Source organism: Schistocerca gregaria, chromosome 7 (genome assembly GCF_023897955.1).
Source record: "Schistocerca gregaria isolate iqSchGreg1 chromosome 7, iqSchGreg1.2, whole genome shotgun sequence".
In the NCBI taxonomy this organism is placed as follows: Eukaryota; Metazoa; Arthropoda; class Insecta; order Orthoptera; family Acrididae; genus Schistocerca; species Schistocerca gregaria.
In genome coordinates this window covers 379,847,427-379,870,106 of record NC_064926.1, presented here as the reverse complement: position 1 = coordinate 379,870,106, position 22,680 = coordinate 379,847,427, and the positions used below count along the sequence as shown (strand labels likewise).

At 40.4% G+C, this 22,680-nt stretch overlaps 1 protein-coding gene across 4 annotated transcripts; it reads right to left on the bottom strand.

Moving 5' to 3' along the window:
- Positions 1–297: 297 nt before the first annotated feature.
- Positions 298–22,585, bottom strand: LOC126281925 (probable RNA-binding protein EIF1AD). Of its 4 annotated transcripts, none has more exons than XM_049981254.1 (3): positions 22,435–22,585; positions 21,914–22,157; positions 298–1,100 (listed from the first exon to the last, which is right to left on the bottom strand). In XM_049981254.1, the coding sequence occupies exons 1-3, from the start codon at positions 22,494–22,496 to the stop codon at positions 687–689; spliced, it is 720 nt and encodes a 239-aa protein (XP_049837211.1). In that variant the 5' UTR covers positions 22,497–22,585; the 3' UTR covers positions 298–686. The 4 variants fall into 4 exon arrangements, with proteins under 4 accessions (XP_049837211.1, XP_049837212.1, XP_049837214.1 ...); XM_049981255.1 differs by having other exon boundaries at positions 22,542–22,560; XM_049981257.1 differs by having other exon boundaries at positions 22,398–22,524.
- Positions 22,586–22,680: the final 95 nt, after the last annotated feature.

Genomic DNA, 22,680 nt, shown 5'->3' with positions numbered 1-22,680 from the left:
ACCTTCTCCTGTCCTCCAAGTCTGGCACCACCAGTGCTGTCAGATCAAACACTAGACTTTCAGTCTCATCACTTTACTTACACACTTCATATACCGATGTTACAGGTATCAGCATTAGTTCTACACCATATATTATCTGCTGACAAAAAAATCTTACTCAGCAAATCAGCTCGTGTTACACACACACACACACACACACACACACACACACACACACACACACGAGAGAGAGAGAGAGAGAGAGAGAGAGAGAATTATTGGAATAGGGATACGAAACATTAATTTATGTTCAGAGTATTAAATGTAAACAGCAACTAATAAGTCATTTATTTTGCCAAACAGTTGTATATATAAACTCTCTTTAATATATCTTGCATTTCAATTTTTTGTTGCTTATTTTGAAAAACAATATGAAGTACATGTTATTCACATACTATGAATATTCAATATAACTTCATAATTTTTACGAAGTGCCTGTCTGAAACATTTGTCTAGTTATAACAACTAGCACAGAACACTTACTTACATAATCTGACTCCATATGTGAAGTTATATAATTAAAACCACATGTAGTTAGCATCCAATTATCTATAACAGGGTTGGAATAAGTGTTCCTTTCCCAGTTTTTAACATGCTTTGCCGGATACAACATCAGCAGTTTTTTTTATTTATTCCTTACAGTTCTCCTATTTCTCCGTGGTACTGTCAGTGGTAATTTGCTTTTTATCTGAGCTACAAGTATCTTTGATAACACCAGGCTCACCTCCATCACTGTCACTATCTTCTGTTCTGTCATCGGCTTCACTCTCAACAGAAACAGATTCACAGCTGTCACTGGCACTCTCTCTTGCTTCATCATCCAAATCACTCCCACTTTCATCGTCATCACTTTCAGTTTCATCCGATTCACTCATTTCCACAACCTGTCTATTCTTGTTCACAAAGAGATCTTCATCTTCACTCGTGTCTCCTGCTTCTCTTCCATTCTTGAGATTTTCTGCGCCACTACCAGTTTTATCAAATTCTGGAGGCCAAATTCCAAGCTCACGATAGAACTTTTCATGATCTCTCGTAACAATAGTGACAATCTCGGCCTTCACCTAAAAAAATAAACAATTTCATGGAGAAGGAAACAGATAAATATTATAATGCAAACATAACAGGGGAAAGTGTGTGTGTGTGTGTGTGTGTGTGTGTGTGTGTGTGTGTGTGTGTGTGTGTGCTCTAAATATGAAGTCACTGTTTGCAGAATGTGGCTTGTCTGTCTACTGCTTGACAGTTCTTGTATCCAGAGAGAATTTGGATTTCAACCCAGGACTTTCTGTCACCACAGTGACTATTTTTCATTACAGATTCTGAAAGACTTCATAAGTAATAGAACCCAGTATGTTGGCCTTGACAGCAAACATTCATCTGAGACAAGGATATCATCAGAGGTGCCCCACAAAAGTGTGAAAGGACCATTGTTATTTTCTATATACATAAATGATCTGACAGATAGGATGAGCAGCAGTATGTAGTTTTTGCTGTTGATGCAGGGGTGTATGGGATGGTGTCGTCATTGAGTGACTTCTGGAGGATACAAGATGACTTGCACAACCTTTCTAGTTGGTGTGATGAATTGTGGCTAGCTCTAAATGTAGAAAAATGTAAGTTTAGATGAGCAGGAAAACAATCCCGTAATGTTTGAATACGGCATTATGAATGTGCTGCTTGACACAGTTTCATTGATTAAATATCCAGGCATAACATTGTAAAGCATTATGTAAAGCGATATGAAAAGCAATATGAAAAGGAATGAACATGTAAGGATTGTAGGAGGGAAGGCGAATGATCAACTTCGGTTTATCAAGAGAATTTTAGGTAAGTGTGGTTCCTCTGTAAAAGAGACTGCATACAGGACACTAGAGAAAACCATTCTTGAGTACTGGTCAAGTGTTTTGGATCCCTACCAGGTAGGATTAGACAACGACATCAAAACAATTGTATGACAGACTGCTAGATTTGTTGCCGGTAGGTTTCAACAATGCGCAAGTGTTACGAGGATACTTCAGGGACTCAAAAGGGAATCCATGGAGGGAAGGCAGCATTATTTTCAAGGAACACTACAGCAAAAATTTAGAGAACCAGCATTTGAAAGTGACTGCAGAATGACTCTACAGCCACCAAAACACATTTGGGGGCATATAGGTAGCTGCTTGTTCTCTCACTCTATTTGCAAGTGGAACAAGAAAGAAAATGATTAGTGGTGGTGCGGGGTGCCCTCTGCCACACACCATATGGTGACTTGCAGAGTATGCATGTAGATGTAAACATTATGAACTGAATGTAAATACAGAAGAACAGTAAACACAGACGACTACAAACTATATTTTCTATGCAGAAAATATGGATAAAGGGGGTACAGCCATGCCTGTAAAAATCATGTTCAGATAAATATGAACCAGTAGTTTTTTGTGCTTAGACCAATGCTTGTGAACTATTGCCAATGAAAGACATTTATAACTACTGCAGTATACAGATCCTCACTGGGAACACAAATATTCTTAGTGAAATTTAAGTCATTAGTGCCTGGTAGACAAGGGAAAGCAAATGCTACTCTGCGGAGACTTTAATATTAATTTTGTGCGTGATTTAGATTTTAAAAATGTTTGGAGATGTTACTTAACAATTATGAGTTGTGTTATTAATTTTCCCACTATAATTACAAAGGGGAAACAGTAAACTAATAAACAATGTATTTTTAAGTGAACACTTAATCATATAAATTTTTATCTGGCCTTGATGGACAACTAGCCATAAAAATAAACTTGATGGCAGTGATGCAGTATCAAGAACAAAACCTATGAACTATTAATGAATATACACCAGAAAGTTTCAATGCAGACTTACAGAAAGCTGACTGGAGCAATATGTATAACGTGACAGATGTCAAAACCAAATGTAATGTGGTAATAGGTGGGTTTCTACTGATTTTTAACAGCTGCTTTTCCAAACAGAAAGATAAGACACTAATAAGGACATAAAAGAGCCCTAGATTACAGAAGAAATCAAAATAACTTGTCCAGGGAAAAGGGAACTGTTTGAATAGTTAGAACTAATGGAGAAATAGGACTGATTACATATCATGAAAAATACTGTACTGTCGTAGGCTAGAAAACCAAAATGCCCTTTTATGATGCTAGAAATTAATAATTCAGTTAATAAAATTAAATTACATGTGCAATAATCAAAAGAGAAATCAGAGGATGTTATATTAAAGAAAATAGACAAGAAATAAATGACAGTCAGATAGCCAACATATTAAGAACTACATTTTGAAATAACTCTGAGTTTAGGCATGGATAGAAGGAATAGGGGTGTTAAAGTACCAACTATAATGGTAATGGGTCCCTACATACTTGACATGTCAGACACAAAGGGAAAAAAACCATGTGATTATTAATTCCATATACAAATAAAAATGTAAATGTTCAATTGTTCAAAGTCTTAAATCTCTGATACAATGTCGCAATTAAGTATGTGCATTTATATACCTGCTGGAGTGCAATTTTATTATATATACTGGATGATCATACACAGTCTGAGAGCTGGGGAGAGTGTTGCTGGGAAGACTGTGCTGAAAAATAATTCTTAAGATAAAGCTTCAATACACTCCACCATTTGAGTTAATAGGCATTGAACTTAGCCAATCAGGCCATTGCAATTGCATAAACAAATGGTCCACCACATACAATTAGTGTCAGTGGTTCTCTCAGCACATACTGTAGTGCACTACACTTCTCAGCCTTTGGCTCTGGTTTGATCCTTAACACCAACCTATGTCCAATTGTTGTATTAATGTCTTAATCAGATTAGCAAAAGAACATGTTTGGCCTCACCGTCTCTGGGACATAAAAGCTTTTGGCCGGTTAACTGCAAATTTTTATATGGCACTCTAATAAACATTCATATGGAAAAAGGAGATTATATATTTTAAATAAAAATGATCAGGTTCGCTCTGCTGCGAGTGTTTCAGTTTTGTTTTCATTCTCGCAATCAGTTTTACCTATGATAGTATGGCATTTAAACTATCAGAAAAATTGTTTCTTCCCTATATATTCTGTCCCACTATATACATATTTTATATAAAAATGGTATACACATCAATGTGCTGCTTTGTTTTCTTCTGTCACAGTCAAGTTTTTCACAGAGAAGAGAGAAGTTATACTTACAACTTACTGATTTATTATTAGAATGCTACAACAGAATCTGAATTTGCAATAACAATAAACAAGGCACAAGGTCAGGAGAGGAGGAAGAGTAGATGGACAGAGAGATGGGACAGGACAAGGCAACGGGCAAAGAGAGGGGATGAGGAGATTAGGATACACATCCAATATACATACACATTTTGCAAATGAGAAGCTTAGCCAGATTCACTAGTCACAAATAAAAAATGGTGGGAAAAACTAGCATACAACATCCATAAGAGATGTTAAAAAATTAAGATTCAGGAAATAAAATACAATACACGGGTTGGGTTGTTTAATGATTACGAGATAAAATTATGAGGTCATCAGTCCTGCCAACCTGGAACAGCAAGTCAACAAAACTAAACACAAAAGAAGGGCCTAGAGCACAAAACCCAAACAAAGAAACACCCCTAGGTCAACAAAGCCTAGCGAAAGAAACAAGGAAGAAGAAAAGGGGGGAAAGGAAGAAATGCGGTCGAGGCCCCAAAAGGCAGGAAGTGCGATGGGTGACATACCCCCACCCCCCTTACTGTATTCCATATCCTCAGAACTTGATGATGTAGTACTGATCAAAGGTCCGATACTGGAATACCAATCTCAAGAGGCGGCTTAGCGGTAGCCAATTTAGCCCGCCTGCCAGTGAGTTCACTGCTTGGGATCCCAACAAGATCTGGGGTCCAGAAAAAGCCCATTGTGTGTCCACATTGTTCTAGAGCAAAAACAGAACCTTGGATAGTCAGGACAAGAAATGGTGGAGGTAACACTGGTCTAGTGATTGTAAACTGCTCAAAGAGTCACTAAAGATAAGGATGAACTCAGTGGTGCATGAATGGACACAATTAAGAGCAAAAGAGATGACTATCAACTCCACAGTGAAAACACTACAGCCATCCAGCCATCAGTACAGACTAATTTTAAACCATGAAATGCACCAAGAATGGAGAACTGGTGGCAGAGGGCTTCAGGATGAGCTGTTTTGGACCTCATGATACATCAAGACAAGAGCCATGGATGAGGGTTGCATCATGGAAACATTCATTAGTAGGCCCGGAGAAGAGATGGTGGGGGCAAAACTAGACTTCAGAAGAAAGGAACTGGATGTGGATGCCGATCTTAACCTCAGACCTGTGCCATCATTGCGGGAGGCGGATCCCTACATCTGGAAAGAGGATAAGGTAGGCCATGTGCTCCAGGCAGCAGCAGATTTGTGACACAAAGGCAACCAACTGCTGTTAGTGCAGAACCAACAATGAAGGAACCCATGCCTCCACTAGGAGGCTGATCACAGGGTTAGTCCCACAATGGTGTAGTGGGTCCAGCATCTCTAACATCAAAGGTGATGTTGAGCTGTATGCAGAACTCCCACAAACTAGATGGGACTGTACCAATAGTATGCAGAGTCACATCAATGTAGAACTATCCACACCCCAGTTGGTGTTGCTGAGGCACCAAAGAGAATTGAGGGGCAATTGACACGTCCAGTTTAATTGATGGAGATGGGAAAGCCATGTGAATTGGTCATCAAAGGCCAGTCCAACAATGAGAGCCCACCACACTGAGGAACTGGGCATCAAATTACAGGTGTAAAGGGATGGACTGTACAGCCGAAAAATGGAAGCTGTGAGAGAGAGTCCAACATTGTGCTCTATGTATTACTCCCCACAACCTGCATTCAGCGACACTCGTTGCTTATGAACAAAAATAAATGAAAAAAATGAACAAAAATAAATGAAAAATCAACAACATACAAAGAGAGGGACACCACAGGTCCCATTGGACTACTGGTAACCACTAAAAAGAGAGGGACACTCAGAACAGAACAACCCAGTGAACCCCATTCTGCTGCAGATGGGAGGTGTTACAGAAGGCATCAACCTGTACCTGAAAATTGCAACATGAAAGCAAGTTCTGGAAAAAATCTAGAGTGGGTCATGGGGGCCCCCACACATGTAAGGTGTCAAAGATGTGATGGTGCCACGTGCCATGTGGTATCATAAGCTTTACGTAGATCAAAGAAGACGAACAGGGTGCTGACGACAGGCAAAAGCCATTCGGGGAGCAGACTCCAGGTGGACTCAATTATCTGCAGTAGAATGGTCTCAGCGAAAATCATCCTGGGTCAAAGCCAAAAAGGTCCCAGGATGCAAAGATTGAATACAGCCTTTGACTGACTATACATTCAAGCACCTTGCAGAGGACATTGGTTAAACTGATTAGACGATATTTATACATCTGAAGAGGTGGTTTAGCAGGTTTCAAAACTGGAATAAAACACTTTCTTACCACAGGGAATAAAATTCCCCCTTGCTCCTGAGATGGTTAAAAGGGGGGGGAGCATACGATGTTGGCTAGACACCATTAAGTGTTGAAACATTTGGTTGTGCAGCTGGTCTGGTCCACAAGCCATGTAGCGCAGAGCGCATGAGTGCTGGTGAATTCGCACTTGCTAAATGGGACATTACAAGGTTCCAGACGGCAGGGAACGAAAGATACAGGGACTCGTTCCAGACAGGGTTTGAGAAGATAGAACATCGGCAGGTAGTGGACCAAAGCTGAGGAGTGGTGAAATGCAATAGAGTCCAGGTTAGTGAGGATAACACAAGTCAGCGAAATTCCCAGGATACCAGTAGGACAACAGTAGCACCTGATCTTTGCCCACACCAGCAAGGAGGAAGTATACAGCAACATATCATTCACAACAAATCTGTTTCTGGAATTTAAGAAATTAATGGGCCCAGGTATGAAGCCGTTTAAATGCCAGGAGGCGGTCAAGAAATAGATGCCATTTATAGCATTGGATGGCACGATAGTGGTCTTTAATAGCCGCAGCAATTTCGGGGATCCACTGAAGTACCATCTTCCATTGGTGAGAATATGAGGAAGAAGGAATCACTGAAGCAGCTGGCGAAAGGCTGGATTCGGTCAAACTCCATATGGACTCATCGGTGCAGTCATTTGGCGTAGTGGTTGAAATGGAAGCCGAGGACAAAGCATTCCAATCAGCATTAGTTAATGCCCACCTGGGAGGACATCTCGGCAAGTGGTGCTGAAGCAATGATAACAGGATTGGAAAATGATCACTGTCACACAATTCATCACGAACTCATGGGTGGGAGGAATCTAGTGCAATAGAAGGAACGACCAATGGCCTAGAAAATGCATGTGTGTGTGTGTGTGTGTGTGTGTGTGTGTGTGTGTGTGTTTGAGAGAGAGAGAGAGAGAGAGAGAGAGAGTGAGTGAGTGAGTGAGTGAGTGAGAGAGAGAGAGAGAGAGAGAGAGAGAGAGAGAGAGAGAGAGTGAGTGAGTGAGTGTGAGAGAGAGAGAGAGAGAGAGAGAGAGAGAGAGAGAGAGAGAGAGAGAGAGAGTTTGGAGCTTAAGGTTGCTCAACTCCAAAGTTATCAGCACCTCAAGTGCCTTGTGCCACAGTAAAGTGTGTGAAGACTCCAGCGTTGAGGTTATGGGCATTAAAATCCCCAAGGATCAATAAGGGAGGAAGGGGCTGTTGAAGAAAAGCAGGAAGCATAGGATGCCGGTCGGGGAAGGGGGGGGGGGAGGGGGGGATAAGGATTGTATATCATTACCGCAGAGTCTAAACGGATCCAAACAGCCACCACTTTCAGCGCAGTACAAAGAGGAACCCAGAAACTAACAACATCCATACAGACTAATGTACAGACACCATCAGAGGCAAGCAAAGGGCTGACCCAGTTCCAGTAGAAGGCTTGGAAACCGTAAAGAATCAGCAAATGATATTCACAAAATGAGATTCCTGCAATACAACACATGCCACAGAATACAGACTGCAATTCTGAAAGGAGATAACAGTAGCCATTACAGTTACAGTGGACAAGATTAGTACAAGAGGCCAGATGGACATAAATGGGCCAGAAGCAGTCATTGTGCCAGTCAGTGTCTGTCAGTGGTAAGGACAGAGGGACATCCATGAATGTAAGATTGGACCTTGAAGTAATGGGTGCAGCAGAGGAAGGGGGAGGTCTCATCCTGCGACTTACACGTTGTTCTTTCCCATCAGACAGCAAGAGAAGGTGTGGTCAGGAAGACAGCAAGTTGTATCACCATCAAGATCCAAAAAAGAATGAACAGCCTTGAGGCCCATGGAGTGTGGGTCCCAAGTCCGACACAAAGTAACAGGCTTTTTGTCCTGGAGACGCCAAGAAAGGGCGGTTCCTAGAAGGAGCCCCATTCCCAGCTGGTTTCTTCTCTCGCCGAGACGAAGGAGCGGTTGTGTGAGTGGAGGAAATGGGAAGTGCCAGGTAGGAGGAAACTAACGGGGGATAAGATGGAGATAATGAGGAAAAAGGAAGAGAAAAGGATGCAACAGAAGCAAAGGTAGACATTAAAGACACCACGTGGAGACAGTCAAATTTCTGTCGGGCCTCAGAGTAGGACAGTGTCGAGTTTCAAATTCCTGAATCTCCCTTTCTTTTTGTAGATGGGCAATCTGGCAAGCGAGGAGAATGTGGGCTGGAACAGTTCACATACTTGGGCTGTGGGGCAGCAAGCATGTGGAGAAGGTGACCGCAGTCACTGCAAATACAATTCACCTCACATAGCAAAGATGTGACCAAAACAGAAATAGCACATGAGAGATGGGATATAGGGATTCATGTCACAACAGTAAATCTTAACTCTGACTGTTTCGGAAGCGCCCCCCCCCCCCTCCTCCCCCCAATAGCCAGGATGAAAGCGCGGGTAATTAACATGGCTGTCCACAGAACCTCTATGTACTCGCCGGACAAAATGAGCTCCATGCTGCAGCAGATTAGTCCTGAGTTCCACATCAGATTGAAGGAGGAGGTCTGTATGGAAAATAATGCCCTGGGTCATAGTTAAGGACATGTGAGGAGTGATGCTCAACAGGATGTCTCCTGAACACTCAAGCATAAGAGGAGGCGCCAATGGACTGGCAGTAGATGTTTTAATCGGTAGGGAACCACATTTCATTTTACTAAGTGAGTCAACTTCAAATTTACCTCTGGTATGTTCTATAAAAATAGTGGTTTGGTAGTGGTGAAAGTCTCCTCGACCGTCCTGGAACAAACCAAGTAATGGGGAAAGGGTTTCCCTCTAAGACAGCAGACCTGGTTCTCCTCCCAGGCTGAGGAAGCAAAAGTAAAAGCAGAGAGAGAATCGCTCCTGTCAGAAGAGAAGACTGCAGAAGAGTGACTAGAAGTAGGGAGCTTAGCACACTTCATGTGCAGATTGTAGTGTGTCTGCCATGGTACCACTGATATGGGCTCACACTATGGGCACTACTCAGCTGCAGCAAGGGCTGCCTGGCACACCGGTCATTGCAATGAGTTTCGATGCCCCAAAAAGACGACCCACTCCTAAGTGTACACACACAAGGAGGTGCCAGAAGTGTGATCCCTGTTTTGTCAGGGGGCTCCGCCAGATGGGTACATAACAACCCCACCACATGGGCTGACTACACATGCTGGTGACACAGCAGGAAAGGGGGGGGGGCACAGGTTATGGCAGTGAAGGGGGAAGGGTGTGGGGGGTTGGGATGGGGGAAGGACCCACACTGGAGATGCTAGGAAGGTAGTTCCCCAAATGGTGCACACTGCGGAAACAGAATTTCAAAAGGTAAGTCAAGCCCTAAAGGAAACCGAGGGAGGGGGGGCCTTGAAGGACAGTGGCAATACGAGACACAAGACCAAAAAGTAATCGCAAAACCAATGAAATAGCAAGGTATTCAGTAAGGGAAACACCAAGGGATAGGAGAGGATGGGGAGGAGGAGCTAGAATAAGAATTAGATAGGTGGAACAGAATGCAGACCACAAGAGAAGAAAAGCTGCAACAGCTCTAGGCCCTGTGCGTAACAAACACACACACACACACACACACACACACACACACACACAAGAGCTGTGGGACTCCTGAGGGGAAATATGATAGGGTATGATAGACATCATACATTAGCCAGGAGCATTTAGAGCACTACTGCAGTCCGTCATGGGACAGAGGACATACTCCCACACGTGAGCAGGCTCTCCACCCACTGTAAAAGGTAAAGAGTTGATAAGTCAGCTAGGTAATAAGAGCATGACAACCATTTTTTTCAATGCAATTAAGACATTAAAGCTAAGTTGTTATTTTATGGATCAATTCATCCTCCAGCCAGGGGCAGCGGGAAATCCCTTGAGGCTAAAAATGCAGTGGGAGGCAATCCTCCATCTCCATACAACAGCATCAGAACCAAAACAACAAAATCTTCATCTGAAAATATACAGTCTACTCTGATGTATGAAATTTAAAACCTGAATTGCCTCCTGGATATTATCCGCTTGGTTATCAGGGAGCAACTGGGGCAGGTGTGAAGCTCACTGTATAGCAGCAAAGGTGAGGTACTGAAACAGTGAGTGAACAACAGGTGTGCACTACAACTGCAATGGGGTAGGACAACTTGTCATAGGATGTACATGTGGGTCATACCTGGGTGCCCAATGTGGAGGCAGCAGGTGATTTTGGATTCACAGTGAGCCAAGCAAAGGGAAGACTGCCACACAGTCATACTCTTTTTATTATCTGTAACTTATTAGTTGTGGCCATGATTCCCCATTCTCTGTTCCAGTCCACTGAGAGTTAGCAACACGTTGTTGTCCCCATTTTCAGTAACCTCATTGGTGAGCCAATTCACGAAGTTATTTCCTGGAATACTGACTTGACTGGAGGACCAGCGAAATACTAAAGCCTTCCCGTTGTCATAGATACCTAAGAAGAGATCTTGTATGAACATTACCAAACTCAAAGTCAACTTCTGAGGTTTCTGGGGTCAAGGCTTGTGACATCAGGCCAGCAAGTATCTGGCACTGCTGGTAGATGTCACACTCAACATGTTATTCTTTTCAAGGCTTGTGAAAAGACTGCTATGCTTTTGAATTATTGTTGGATTTGTTACACACTCTTTATGTATTTGCACTCCAGTCACACAGCAGCTTGTAAAGATTTTATGCTTTTATGAACTCGCTGTGCTCGATTTTCTTTACATATATTTGTAGGACTTTAAAGTTTGTGTCCAGATATCGATTTTCTAAAGCAGCATGACATAATTTTAAAAAAGAAAAACTCGAGTGAAAGTTGCCTCTAAACAAGTGATGATTTTCAATGACTGGTAGCTGCAAAATATTTTGCAGATGTTTTGGAGGTGCCCGTAACTGAACACATAGCGCCTAAGACTGGTGACTGTATGGTTTGCCTGGTTCAAATCTCCTTTATAACACTTCTTTTTTACTGTTGTTTAAATTCTGCATTTTTTGTCACATGGAAATTATAATAAAAAAATACTGAATCATAATTTTCTGAATTATGTGTCACATGAAACAAATTAAAATCCAATACAGGCACTTAAAATGGCATATACATCTGTAACACTCCATGACGAATTTGATTCTATATGTCCTCTGTTTACTGCTAATGCCCAGCAGTTTCTTCTTTCTTCATTCTGTGGAGAAACGAGCATACGAAATGCACCAGTATTACTGATGAAACTAACTGGCATATTACCTGAAGGTTAACCGTTCATTTATCATTATCAGCACGGTGGTGCATGAAAAAACCTGTGAGGAAGTTTCATTTCAGTGCAACTCCAGTATAGAGTGAAAATTTATTTTGGAGTATTACTGATGCATGCAAGTCACTTTCACACCTCTACCAAATTTTAATTTGTTTTAAAAAGACTTAATTGAAAATAAAATGCTATTTTCATTAGAAAATTATGAATCAATATTTCTTTATTATAATTTCCTCCTGACAGCAAATATATAATTTATATAAAAGTACAAATAAATGTCCTAAGGGATATTCAAACCAGACTCTTCCATCACCAGTATTCGACACTACACATTCAGATACAGCTACAAGCACATAACAAAACATCTGGGAAATGTTTTCGGAAATTATTGTCCAGGCAAATGCTTTCAAATCCTACAAATATACAAAGAAAATCGGACTTGGCCAGTCCATAAGGTGTCCTAGTCAGATAAAACCTAATATGTATACACTCACAGGTGTAAAATCTGTGCAAGCAGATGTGTGACCAAGGTGCATAACAAAGCCAACAATAATTCAAATACATTGCACTCATTTTCGCAAGTCTTGAAAAGAATGACTCATTCAGTGTAACATCTACCGGCCGTGACAGGTACTTGCTGAGTTGACATCATGAGCTATGACCCCAGGAAGTTCAGCATTTAATGCTGTGAGTTACTGAGGGATGCCAGGACTAACAGCAGCTTAGATCCTGGATGATGTTTGTGGAGTCACTGCAAATTTAGGAGAGACTCGCGCGATTCCGTGTGAATGGCACACCGTACTCCAATTCCATTGTAAGGATGGTGCCTCCACTAACCAGGGAGTGTTGCTTGCTACTCTTGTTGCACGTAAAAGCACAGTCTGTTCTTCAACTCTTGGGCTATGAGTTTAAATTATATTCTTAATTAATGTTCTCACTGAGTATCAAGATGAACGACTGACAGAAATCTAAGAGGTCTATCACATCCTTTGGGTTAAGAGAAAGATCAAGGCAAATATAAGGATAAGGTACCCATCATTAGGGCATTTGTAAGTGTGATGTAACGTGAGGATTGATTGGAGGTAAACAAAATTAGTAACGGACAGACTAACTTGATCAATACTGGAATTTCTGACCAAGGCCACTTTTCTTGAAACACAAGGTACTGACTCCGTTGCTTTAGATGGTTACAGATGTGTACGGCACTGTTCAGCCATAATTGGTGGTGCCTTAGCTGTGAAGGGGGAATCACTGCCTCCACCAGGAGGCTGCCCACAGATTTGTTTGATAGGCACCATCCTCTAGCCTTGCCCCACAATGGTGGGTCAGATACAAGAGTTGCAATATCAATGACACTGTCAACCCATAGCCCACACTTCCACGAGCTTAATGTGATAAAATTAGAGCTTTGTAGCACTGAAAAGTGGTGCAACCATCTGCATTTCACAAGGTGTTATTGAGAAAGCGTAGGACATTAAATTTTAATTGGCACACCCATTTAAGTTGTCATAAGGGTTACTCAAGTTAACTAATCGAACAAGAGTCCTAAAAAGCACTTTAGTCATTGCTCAATGACCCTCATGTGGGAAAAACTATAGCAGATGCAGAGGTCAACAACATTTAACGATGGTTAGACTATAAATCCAATGCATCTGCAAGTCCGATGATTGCCATTAAAACTATAGCAGATGCAGAGGTCAACAACATTTAACGATGGTTAGACTATAAATCCAATGCATCTGCAAGTCCGATGATTGCCATTAAGAAGAGGGTCTGTCTCAGAATGGAGCCTTGTGGGGGTTCCATTTCCCTGTTTGTTGGGAGCATAGTGGGAATTACCAATTTTGACTCTGAAGGATTGCCGAGAATGAAAATTTTGAATAAAGATTGGGAGGGAGTCACAGAAGGCACACACACCAGTACAGAAGGCACACACCAGTAAGTTTTTGGTGATCTGGTACTGCCATGCAGTGTCATAAACCTTATGCACACCAAAGACAGTGATAAAATGCTGATAATGGATAAAAGCCATTCAAACAGCAGGCTTTAGGCAGAGTAGATGATTACAAGTAGATCAGCCCTTCCAAAACATACACCAATTGTTAGACAAGGTGCCAGTCATCTGGAGTGCTGAGCATAGTCATTAGCTTACTATGCTCTTGAACACGCAAAAAGCGTTATTACAGCAGATGAGTCTGCAGCTATCCACCTCCTGTGAGGGTTCCTTGATTTCAATTCTGGGATAGTCATACTTTCCCTCCACTGGGAACTGAACTCTCCCTCAGGCCAAATTTGATTAAAAACAGCAAAGCTATCGTGCTTGCATTTTATAAGTGGATAGTGTAGCATTTGAATATGTATTCAATCAGGATCTGGAGCTGTATTCTGGCACACTGTACGTGCATTGCGCTGATGAGTTCTTACTTTTTTTTTTTTAAACATTGAAGAGTTTCAAACTTTGTATGTTGCAATACAAGATAATACTGTCTGCTTGTCTTTTGTGGAGATGAGAAACAGTTGTCAGATGCAAATGGTTGGACACAGTGCATCAACAGGTAGTCAGCAATAACAACAGTGTCAGATTTCGTTGAGCCATCCTTATAGAAGCCTCAAATACCAGTCACCTTTTGTTGACCACAAATACGCCAAGACCTTTTCCCATGTCTGTGAGAGAAAGATACAAGTTCCAATGGTGAATATGAAACTTTCCCAGCAATGCTTCTTTTGTCTTTTGTAAGTGTGCTATGGCTTGGAGATGTTAAAATATGATACAAATCTCTCTTGACAGATGTTGCCTATAGTGTCAAGAGTGTCCTGTGTAGCATTTATGGCTGTGGTGATCTGCGTCTGTCATGGGGCTGGCATATAATGGGGGTGGGGGCCTTGAGGGAAGAAGTGTCGCTAGTTCTACTGAGCGCTGATGTGATGGTCATTGTGTGTCTCAAGGTCTTTTCAAAGGTCCCACTGTGAGGAATATAAAGCATTATGGAAGTTCTAAAAATGTGCCAGTCAGCATTCTTAAGAATCCACACAGTGGGCATCTAGTTGAGTATCAATGTGGGAGGGATAAAACAATCAGATAGTGACCATTATCACATAGCTCAAGAACCTTCCACTGAACAGACCACATGGTCGATGGCTGGACAGTGCTATTACATAGCATGAAAAGTCAAAATTCAAAAAACCCTACCAAGTTATCACAATTAGTGGTCTTAGAGCTGCCCCATAAAGCATTATGGGCATGAAAATTATCAGTAAAAGAAAGGGTGATGGTACGTGGGAGATCAAACTGAACTTCTCCCAGTACATTAGCTCTCCTCCAAGGGGAAGATGGGCTTTCCAAATGGTTGATTTTATATTTGATATTGTGTGTTTCGACATTGTTTCCATTGTGGTATGTGGCCATGAAGTATTCAGTCGATTGTACACAACATGCTCTTTCAAGGTCAATTTCGATCTTATATTAGTTTCAATAATTACATAAATTGAGTGAATGTGTTGTGAATTGGTTTTCCTGGAAAGTAAAATGAGAGAAAGTGCTTCAGTGCAGTCAGATGGCCTCAATAGCCATTACAGTATCAATGGATTATGCTTGCAAAAAGAGGGTGTAAATAAATTCCCTTTACAGCCACTGAGAGTGTCTACTGTCGACCAAAATGGTTTAGTTTGGAATAGAAACTCAAGTATGAAAATGTACTATTTTCCTAATATGCACAAAATATGAAATTTTAACCCAAAATCTCTCCTATTATGGAGTTAATAATATTACAAACACTATGCTAAAATTCTGTTCTTCACATATATGCACTGTATTTAGTCAGATATGCAATAAACTGCAATCACTAACGATATTTCCAGACATATTTAAATATGCTGTTGTCAGACCTGTTTACAAGGCTGACAGTAAAACAGATAATTGTAATTATCAATCGGTCTTGTTACTTAGCTCCTCCTTGAATGTATTGAAAAAGCATTATGTGCGCAAGAACTGTAACAACCCTCTCAAAGTAAGATACTTGGTCTGAATTTTGATTGCAGTATCTCTCCACAGAATGTGCTACAGTACATTTCATGCATCAGATTATACAAGACAGAGGATAAAAATGTTACCAACTGGTATTTTCTGTGACTTTTCAAAAGCATTTGATTTTCCTAGGTGTACAGGATAAAACAGCTATCTGAGAATGGGAAATAATCCCTATGAGAGTACCACAAAGACCAATATTGGGCCTGCTCTTCTTCTCATTGTATATAAATGGTGCTCATGCAGTACACACAAGACACAGAAATAGTTCTCCCTGCTAAGAGTGCAAGTAGTGTACGTAAAAATGTAGGAACAGCAACACTTGAAAATGTAAACAATATACTTGAAAATTAATAACAGTTTCTTTGCAAATGGACTGCAACTGAAATTCGATAAAGCAGAATATGCGCTATTTAATACTGTTGACCACATAGTTATAAATAAACTGTGAAAGTTAATTGATAAATGAAACAATATTTTCAACTCTTACATACTTATATTGATAAGGATCTGAATTGAAATTCACATGTGCAGATCTTTAACATCAGAGCTCTGCAACTATTCATTATGGGCAATTTCAAATTTTGAGATGAAAATTTAAAAAATTTAACTTACTTCTACCATTTTTAATTACAAATGTCTTAAGATATCATTCTGGGGTTACTCAGTGGAGACGAAATAGGTGTCCATAGCACAGTCCCAAGAGTGTAATTAGGACGAAATGTGGTATCCAGTCTTGTAGGCAACTTTTTACACAGATTGATATACTGACAATAGTCTCACAGTACATTTACTTCTTTATGAACTTTTTGTCAACAATCAATCACAATTTGATAACAGGAGCATTCATAAATGTAATATAGAGGGACAAATTACTAACATTATCCACCATATAGCCTCAGTGGAGGACAAAAATTAGGGCATTACGGAAGCATCTGGTTCCACCCAACCACCCACGACGACATCAATATGGCTGAATATAGTACTTCCAGTGTATCAAAATGCCGGCAATGATGTCACTGTGTACACACAGCAAAAAACGTGGACAAAAATAAAAATGACAAAATCTCACTCCAAAAATAAAATGAAACTAACAGGACATCCATGGAAAACTGTATTTAGGGCAGGAAGACACTACATATACAACAAGAAAAAAAAAAACATCGCACCATCCCAAAATAAATAACAAAATCATTTGAATTACAACACTCCGCTACACCAATTAAACCACAGGATTCTGACATTTTCCTTGAGCTATATAGTTTAATGGCAGCTATCAATGCCAAATCAACTGACAACTATAACCATAAAAAGCGGAATTGGACATTTCCGTTGACCTACGAGGGTCACTCAAAAGAAATGCACACTATTTTTTTTAACCCCTCTTTTATTCTATATGTTTGAAAGTTATACAGTGTGTAAATACATCCTTTAGGAACAATATTTTCATTTCTCCACATCATTTCCATACCTCTCAACTGCCTTACACCATCTTGGAAGCAGCAACTGTATACCTGTCCGGTAAAATTCTGGACCAACCTGCTGGAGCCACTGTTTGGCAGCATGCACAAGTGAGTCAACATCTTCAAACCTTGTTCCACAGAGAGAGTCTTTCAGTTTCCAAAAGAGATGATAGTCACATGGAGCCACGTCAGGGTTGCAAGGCGGGTGTTTCAGTGTTGGCCATCCGAGTTTTGTGATCGCTTCCATGTTTTTTTGACTGACTTGTGGCAGTGCATTATCGTACAACAGCAAAACGCCCTGCTGATGTGGTCGAACACGACTCAGTAGAGCTTGAAGTTTCTTCGGTGTTGTCACATATGCATCAGAATTTATGGTGTTTCCACTTGGTTTGATGTACACAAACAAGAGTCCTTCGGAATCGAAAAACACCATAGCCATAACTTTTCCAGCAGAAGGAGTGGTTTTGAATCTTTTTTTCTTGGGTGAATTTGCACGATGTCACTCCACTGACTCTCTCTTCGTCTCTGGTCAAAAACGATGGAACCATGTTTCATCACCTGTCACAATTCTTCCAAGAAATTCATCTCCACCATTCTCTTACTGTTCCAAAAGTTTACTGCATACAATTTTTCTTGTTTCTATGTGAGCCACGGTCAACATCCTCAGAACTCACATGGCACAAACCTTTTTTAACGCCAACACTTCCTTCACCTATCCTAACGTAGCGTGACAATTTGTTCACTGTGATGCATCTGTCAGCAGTCACAAATTCATTAACTCTCTGCACATTGTCTGGAGTGTGTGCAGTACGAGCCCTGCAGCTGCGAGGACAATCTTCAATATTGCCGTGCCCGCTTTCATCACGTAATCTGTTTGCCCAACGACTAACTGTACTGTGATCGACAGCAGCATCTCCAAACACCTATTTCGACCTCTTGGATGTTTCCCACTGTCTTGTTTTCACAGCACAGGAATTCTAGGACAGCACGTCAAGTGTAGCAGCCATCATGAAGACACGCTGTGACGGTGCCACTCACGGGAACAGGTTGAACTAAGTTTGAAAACAAGCGGGAAGGATGTATCTACACACTGTAAAACTCGCACACATGCAGAATGAAAACTGTAAGTCGAACCAAAAACCCAACAACTCAAAAGCCTACCTATCCCATAGTCACTACATCAATTAAAACAGAACTGACCTACCATAAATATACAACACACAAAACATCAAAATTACTATGGAATAAAACTAAAACAAAACTTGAATAACCAACAAAAGCCTCCACTCAGACACTTCTGTTGACCCAAAATGAGTTTTGTTATTACACTACATATACCTTTGACTACATTTGCTGTGATGCAATGAATCAAAAAGATGACATAATAAACCTGAGACAGCATTGCTGGCCATAAATCATCTTCAACAGAAAAAATGTGTATTACTGTTGATAGACATCTATAGAAGTAAAACAATATCTAGCTTTCAGAACTAATAGGCCTTTCCACAGGTGTGGGGGGACGCGAGGATGAGAGGGATCCACTTGTAGTGAGGATGGACATACATAAAAAACGGGAGGTCTAACTGTGGTGTCAATGGACCTGAATTTCCTTGTGTTTTGCGAGGGATCTTTTGACAAAACAGTGCAGATAAAGAGGAATATTCATTATGAATCACCAGCTTTGACACGTGACATCCATAACAGGTGGCAAATAGCGTAAACAATGTATTGACTGTAATGTGATATCAGTAGTATTTTTTTTTCAAACGGAATAAACTGCAGATCAACCTGGCTTCATCAACTCTCAACCAAAATGTTACCTTCCCACCTAACCTACACCTCGGGCAAAGCTACAGATAAGTCTGTCACCACAACCAGGTCTTTTTTTAAATTCCACTTTTGTTTTCTACCTATATGCCTATGCTTTGATTCACACGTATTATGTGTGCTGCTTTTTCTTTACAGTGATTGTGCCTATGAAAGTTCATTCTCATTTTAACAGTTCTCCTTGATAAATATCTATCTGGTGTTTAATCAACTATTTTTTACTTTTCTAAATTCAAGCCACAGTTCCTCTATATTAGCGGTAGTCGACCTGGTCTCTATTACCCCACTACAGTCCAATGAACATTACTTGATAGTGACACTTCACCTGTTGGAGATGGTTCCCTCCTATCAGAGCTCAATGTCAAGCCCACACCATTTGCCGATCCAAACTGCCACGACAGTTGGTCAGTTGACTTATAATTTCTTCTCAGCATTCTCTTTTGATGTGTGGATCCCGAATAATGGGCCTTGCACTTTTATTTCTCTCTCTCTAAACACACACACACACACACACACACACACACACACACACACACACACACACACGTTTCATATGCAGCATTAACCAAACACTACTGGATACATCAGCATCACGTATACCCTTACCATAATCAAAGAGATTGCCTTACATCTGGTACGCTTCACATGACATTGCATGAAGCCAAATTTTTGAAGCCTGCAATTCAGCCATGTGACTAGGTCACAACAATAAAAAATATAACACCATTAATACAGTATTGTGATGCAGCGCAATGACTAGTGTAAAAATGCCACTTTTAGTAGGTCGTAGGTTCAATTCTCATCAAATACATTTTTTTTTTTTTTTTTTTTTTAATTTCTATATCTTATCAAGAAAGTCTGATTGCTAATTTTGTTCAGTTTCATTTTAAATGTATTTTTTTTTTTTTATTTCTCATTGTACTGACTTCATATCCTCTTATTTCTGTAGTCTTTTATCTGTAACAAAGTGCTAACGAGGCCTGCTCTTTAGTTAGTAACACGGTATCCCTTGTAGCCAGTGTGAGCATAGTTTCAGACAACGGCTCACAAAGTTACAGTTACTTTACAACACGAGTTTTAACTCAGGGCTCCAAAAAGTGTTGTCTGCCACAGTTCAGTCACCAGTCACTTAAAGTCAGCTGTCGAAGGGGCATCTTGCATTTGAGACGTACCTCACAGTGGCCACTTACACTGTGTCATGTTACACACCTACAGCATTTGTGAACTGGCCCATTGCGTGCGTATGTGTGTGTGTCACGTCTACAATCTACCAGTAGCTCATGTGGCAACACTGTAGCTGCAGATGACAAGACATCAACTCTAAAGTAATTTTAATTTGACTGTAGTGGGTGTTCCAGCTTTCATGGTGGGTGGTAAGCAGTAGGGGTTTTTTAAACAATTTCAATCATTTTTCGTAGAATTTTGACATAAAGAACTTGGAAGTCATTATTATTATTATTTTATGCTTCAACTTCCTGCAACTCTGCTTTGTAAAATTTATAAAGTAAATTTACTTCTGTACTTTATAAATCACCTTTTCTCTGGAACCAGTGGAGAGTCCAAAAATTTTACAAACAGATATACAAAAGAGGGCAGTAGGTAAACTCCTTATACACTTTACCGAACATACAAATCTTTCTATCTCATTTAGGTGCCCTCTGTTCTTTGGTAACCACTGCATCATGTCAATGATGCAGGTTTCAACAGCAATGTATTCAAAGTGGTTAGGTCTATTTGTTGACATGAAATCTAGTATATTTCTGTTATGAATGAGCTTCAAAACCATCCCATTAGTGTTAAGAGAACACATTGTATCGTTTTGAACGTTCTTGTCACACTTACCAGTTACAAACCTGTCATCATCCTGATTGATCATTGAATGAATCAGGTGTCTCCAATGAAGACACTGTGGTGGGGGAAAATATGTAATATGAAGCTGAGGTTCAATTTAAAACTTTCAGCGAGTCTCACATAAAGCTACATATTGGATCCCACCAGAAACCTTGGTTGGCATGAAAGACTGATCTGTATTGCAGCCCAAGAACTAGGTTATTAAGCTGGAAAGTGACAATTTGTTTATGAGTCAAACTAAACAGTAGTAAAGCTCCATATTAAAAATGCAAAATGGGGAGGGGGGATTCAATAAATAACTTATCGAAGTCTGGTGGTCAATAAAAGGGCCCAATTATTAGCTCATGCTCACCATAGATTCTTCTGCGTTTTGACCTAACAACCAACCTCATGCGCAACTTTTTTCAAAACTTTTACATTTTTACGTAGATTACTTTAATTTCTTGTGCAGCTTCTGTAAAATTGGGCGTGTGTATTATGTATAGGTGAGTAACATTTGCCTTTATCCTTGGAATGCTAAAACAGTGACAATTCACATTAACTGAACAAATATGCTATGTATTCTTAGATTATTTATCTTACATGTAAAACAAGTATAGCAGAATATTTTCGAATGATACACTACCATTACATCCAAGAAAAAAACTTACTCAGCGTAACTAGAAAATAGCCTAGATACAACAAAGCCAGATAATTCGCCCACAACAATATACAGATTACTTTCACTACCACATGTGACGGTTACATAAGGCTCATTATCGCTTACATCAGTACGCAACTTCACAGCTGCAGACACCCTAAAAGAACTTTAGGCCCAATGCGCTTGACACACTATAAATTATAAATGTAAGTAGTACCTTTGCTTCCAGACATAGTAAGTTTCAATCTATCACTTGTTTTATACTACACCACCAGGTAACTTCCCACTTCGGATTTCTCTTATATCGAAGTAAAGAAGTTAATAATTGGAATTACCTTGTCTCCTTCAGGTATGGGTTCTACAAGCAGGTAATCTCCACGTTTAATCCATACGTTACGACGGAATTTTGTGGGCATTGAGGCAAGGAAAGGTTCTCCTGAAGCCGGGGCAACAAAATGCAGGTTATTTCCTCTGCTGAAAACGACTTGTACAATTGACTGCTCCTCAGTTGGTGGAAGTATCTCTTCTACAAAGACTTCACGGATAACATGCTTCCGTTTTGTAGCACGAGACATTCTCCTGCAATATTAAGGCAATGAAAATGTTTCACTGTAAAGAATCATCATGCAGACGAACTATCAGTGCTACTGTTACATGTACCGCTATCCCACATGTCATTTAGAAATTATAACTAAGCCTTTGTTTTATGCACCATAATCTGCAGATTACATACTAAAATTCTTAACACGTAATAAAAGCGATGACCCATAAACAAACAAACAGGGTGTCTGTGAACAATAAATGTACTACAAAACTAACTTAACACTACGAACTAGCAGTTGTCAACGAAGCATACAAATTGTGAACAAAAACTTCAATCACGCCCCCTTCCGCATGTAAACAGTAGGCAAACCACATAACCAGTAACCACGCGTGTCAAAGTATGTCAACCAAGAAGCTCACATAACAAAGATAACAGTCGGCCGTGGTCGAGACACGGGGAGCGAGTCACGCCACTACAGGCCCGTACACAAGCAACGATATGTCTGCGTACATCACATCTGCGCAGATAGATCGTTGCATGTGGACAAAAGATTTGCAC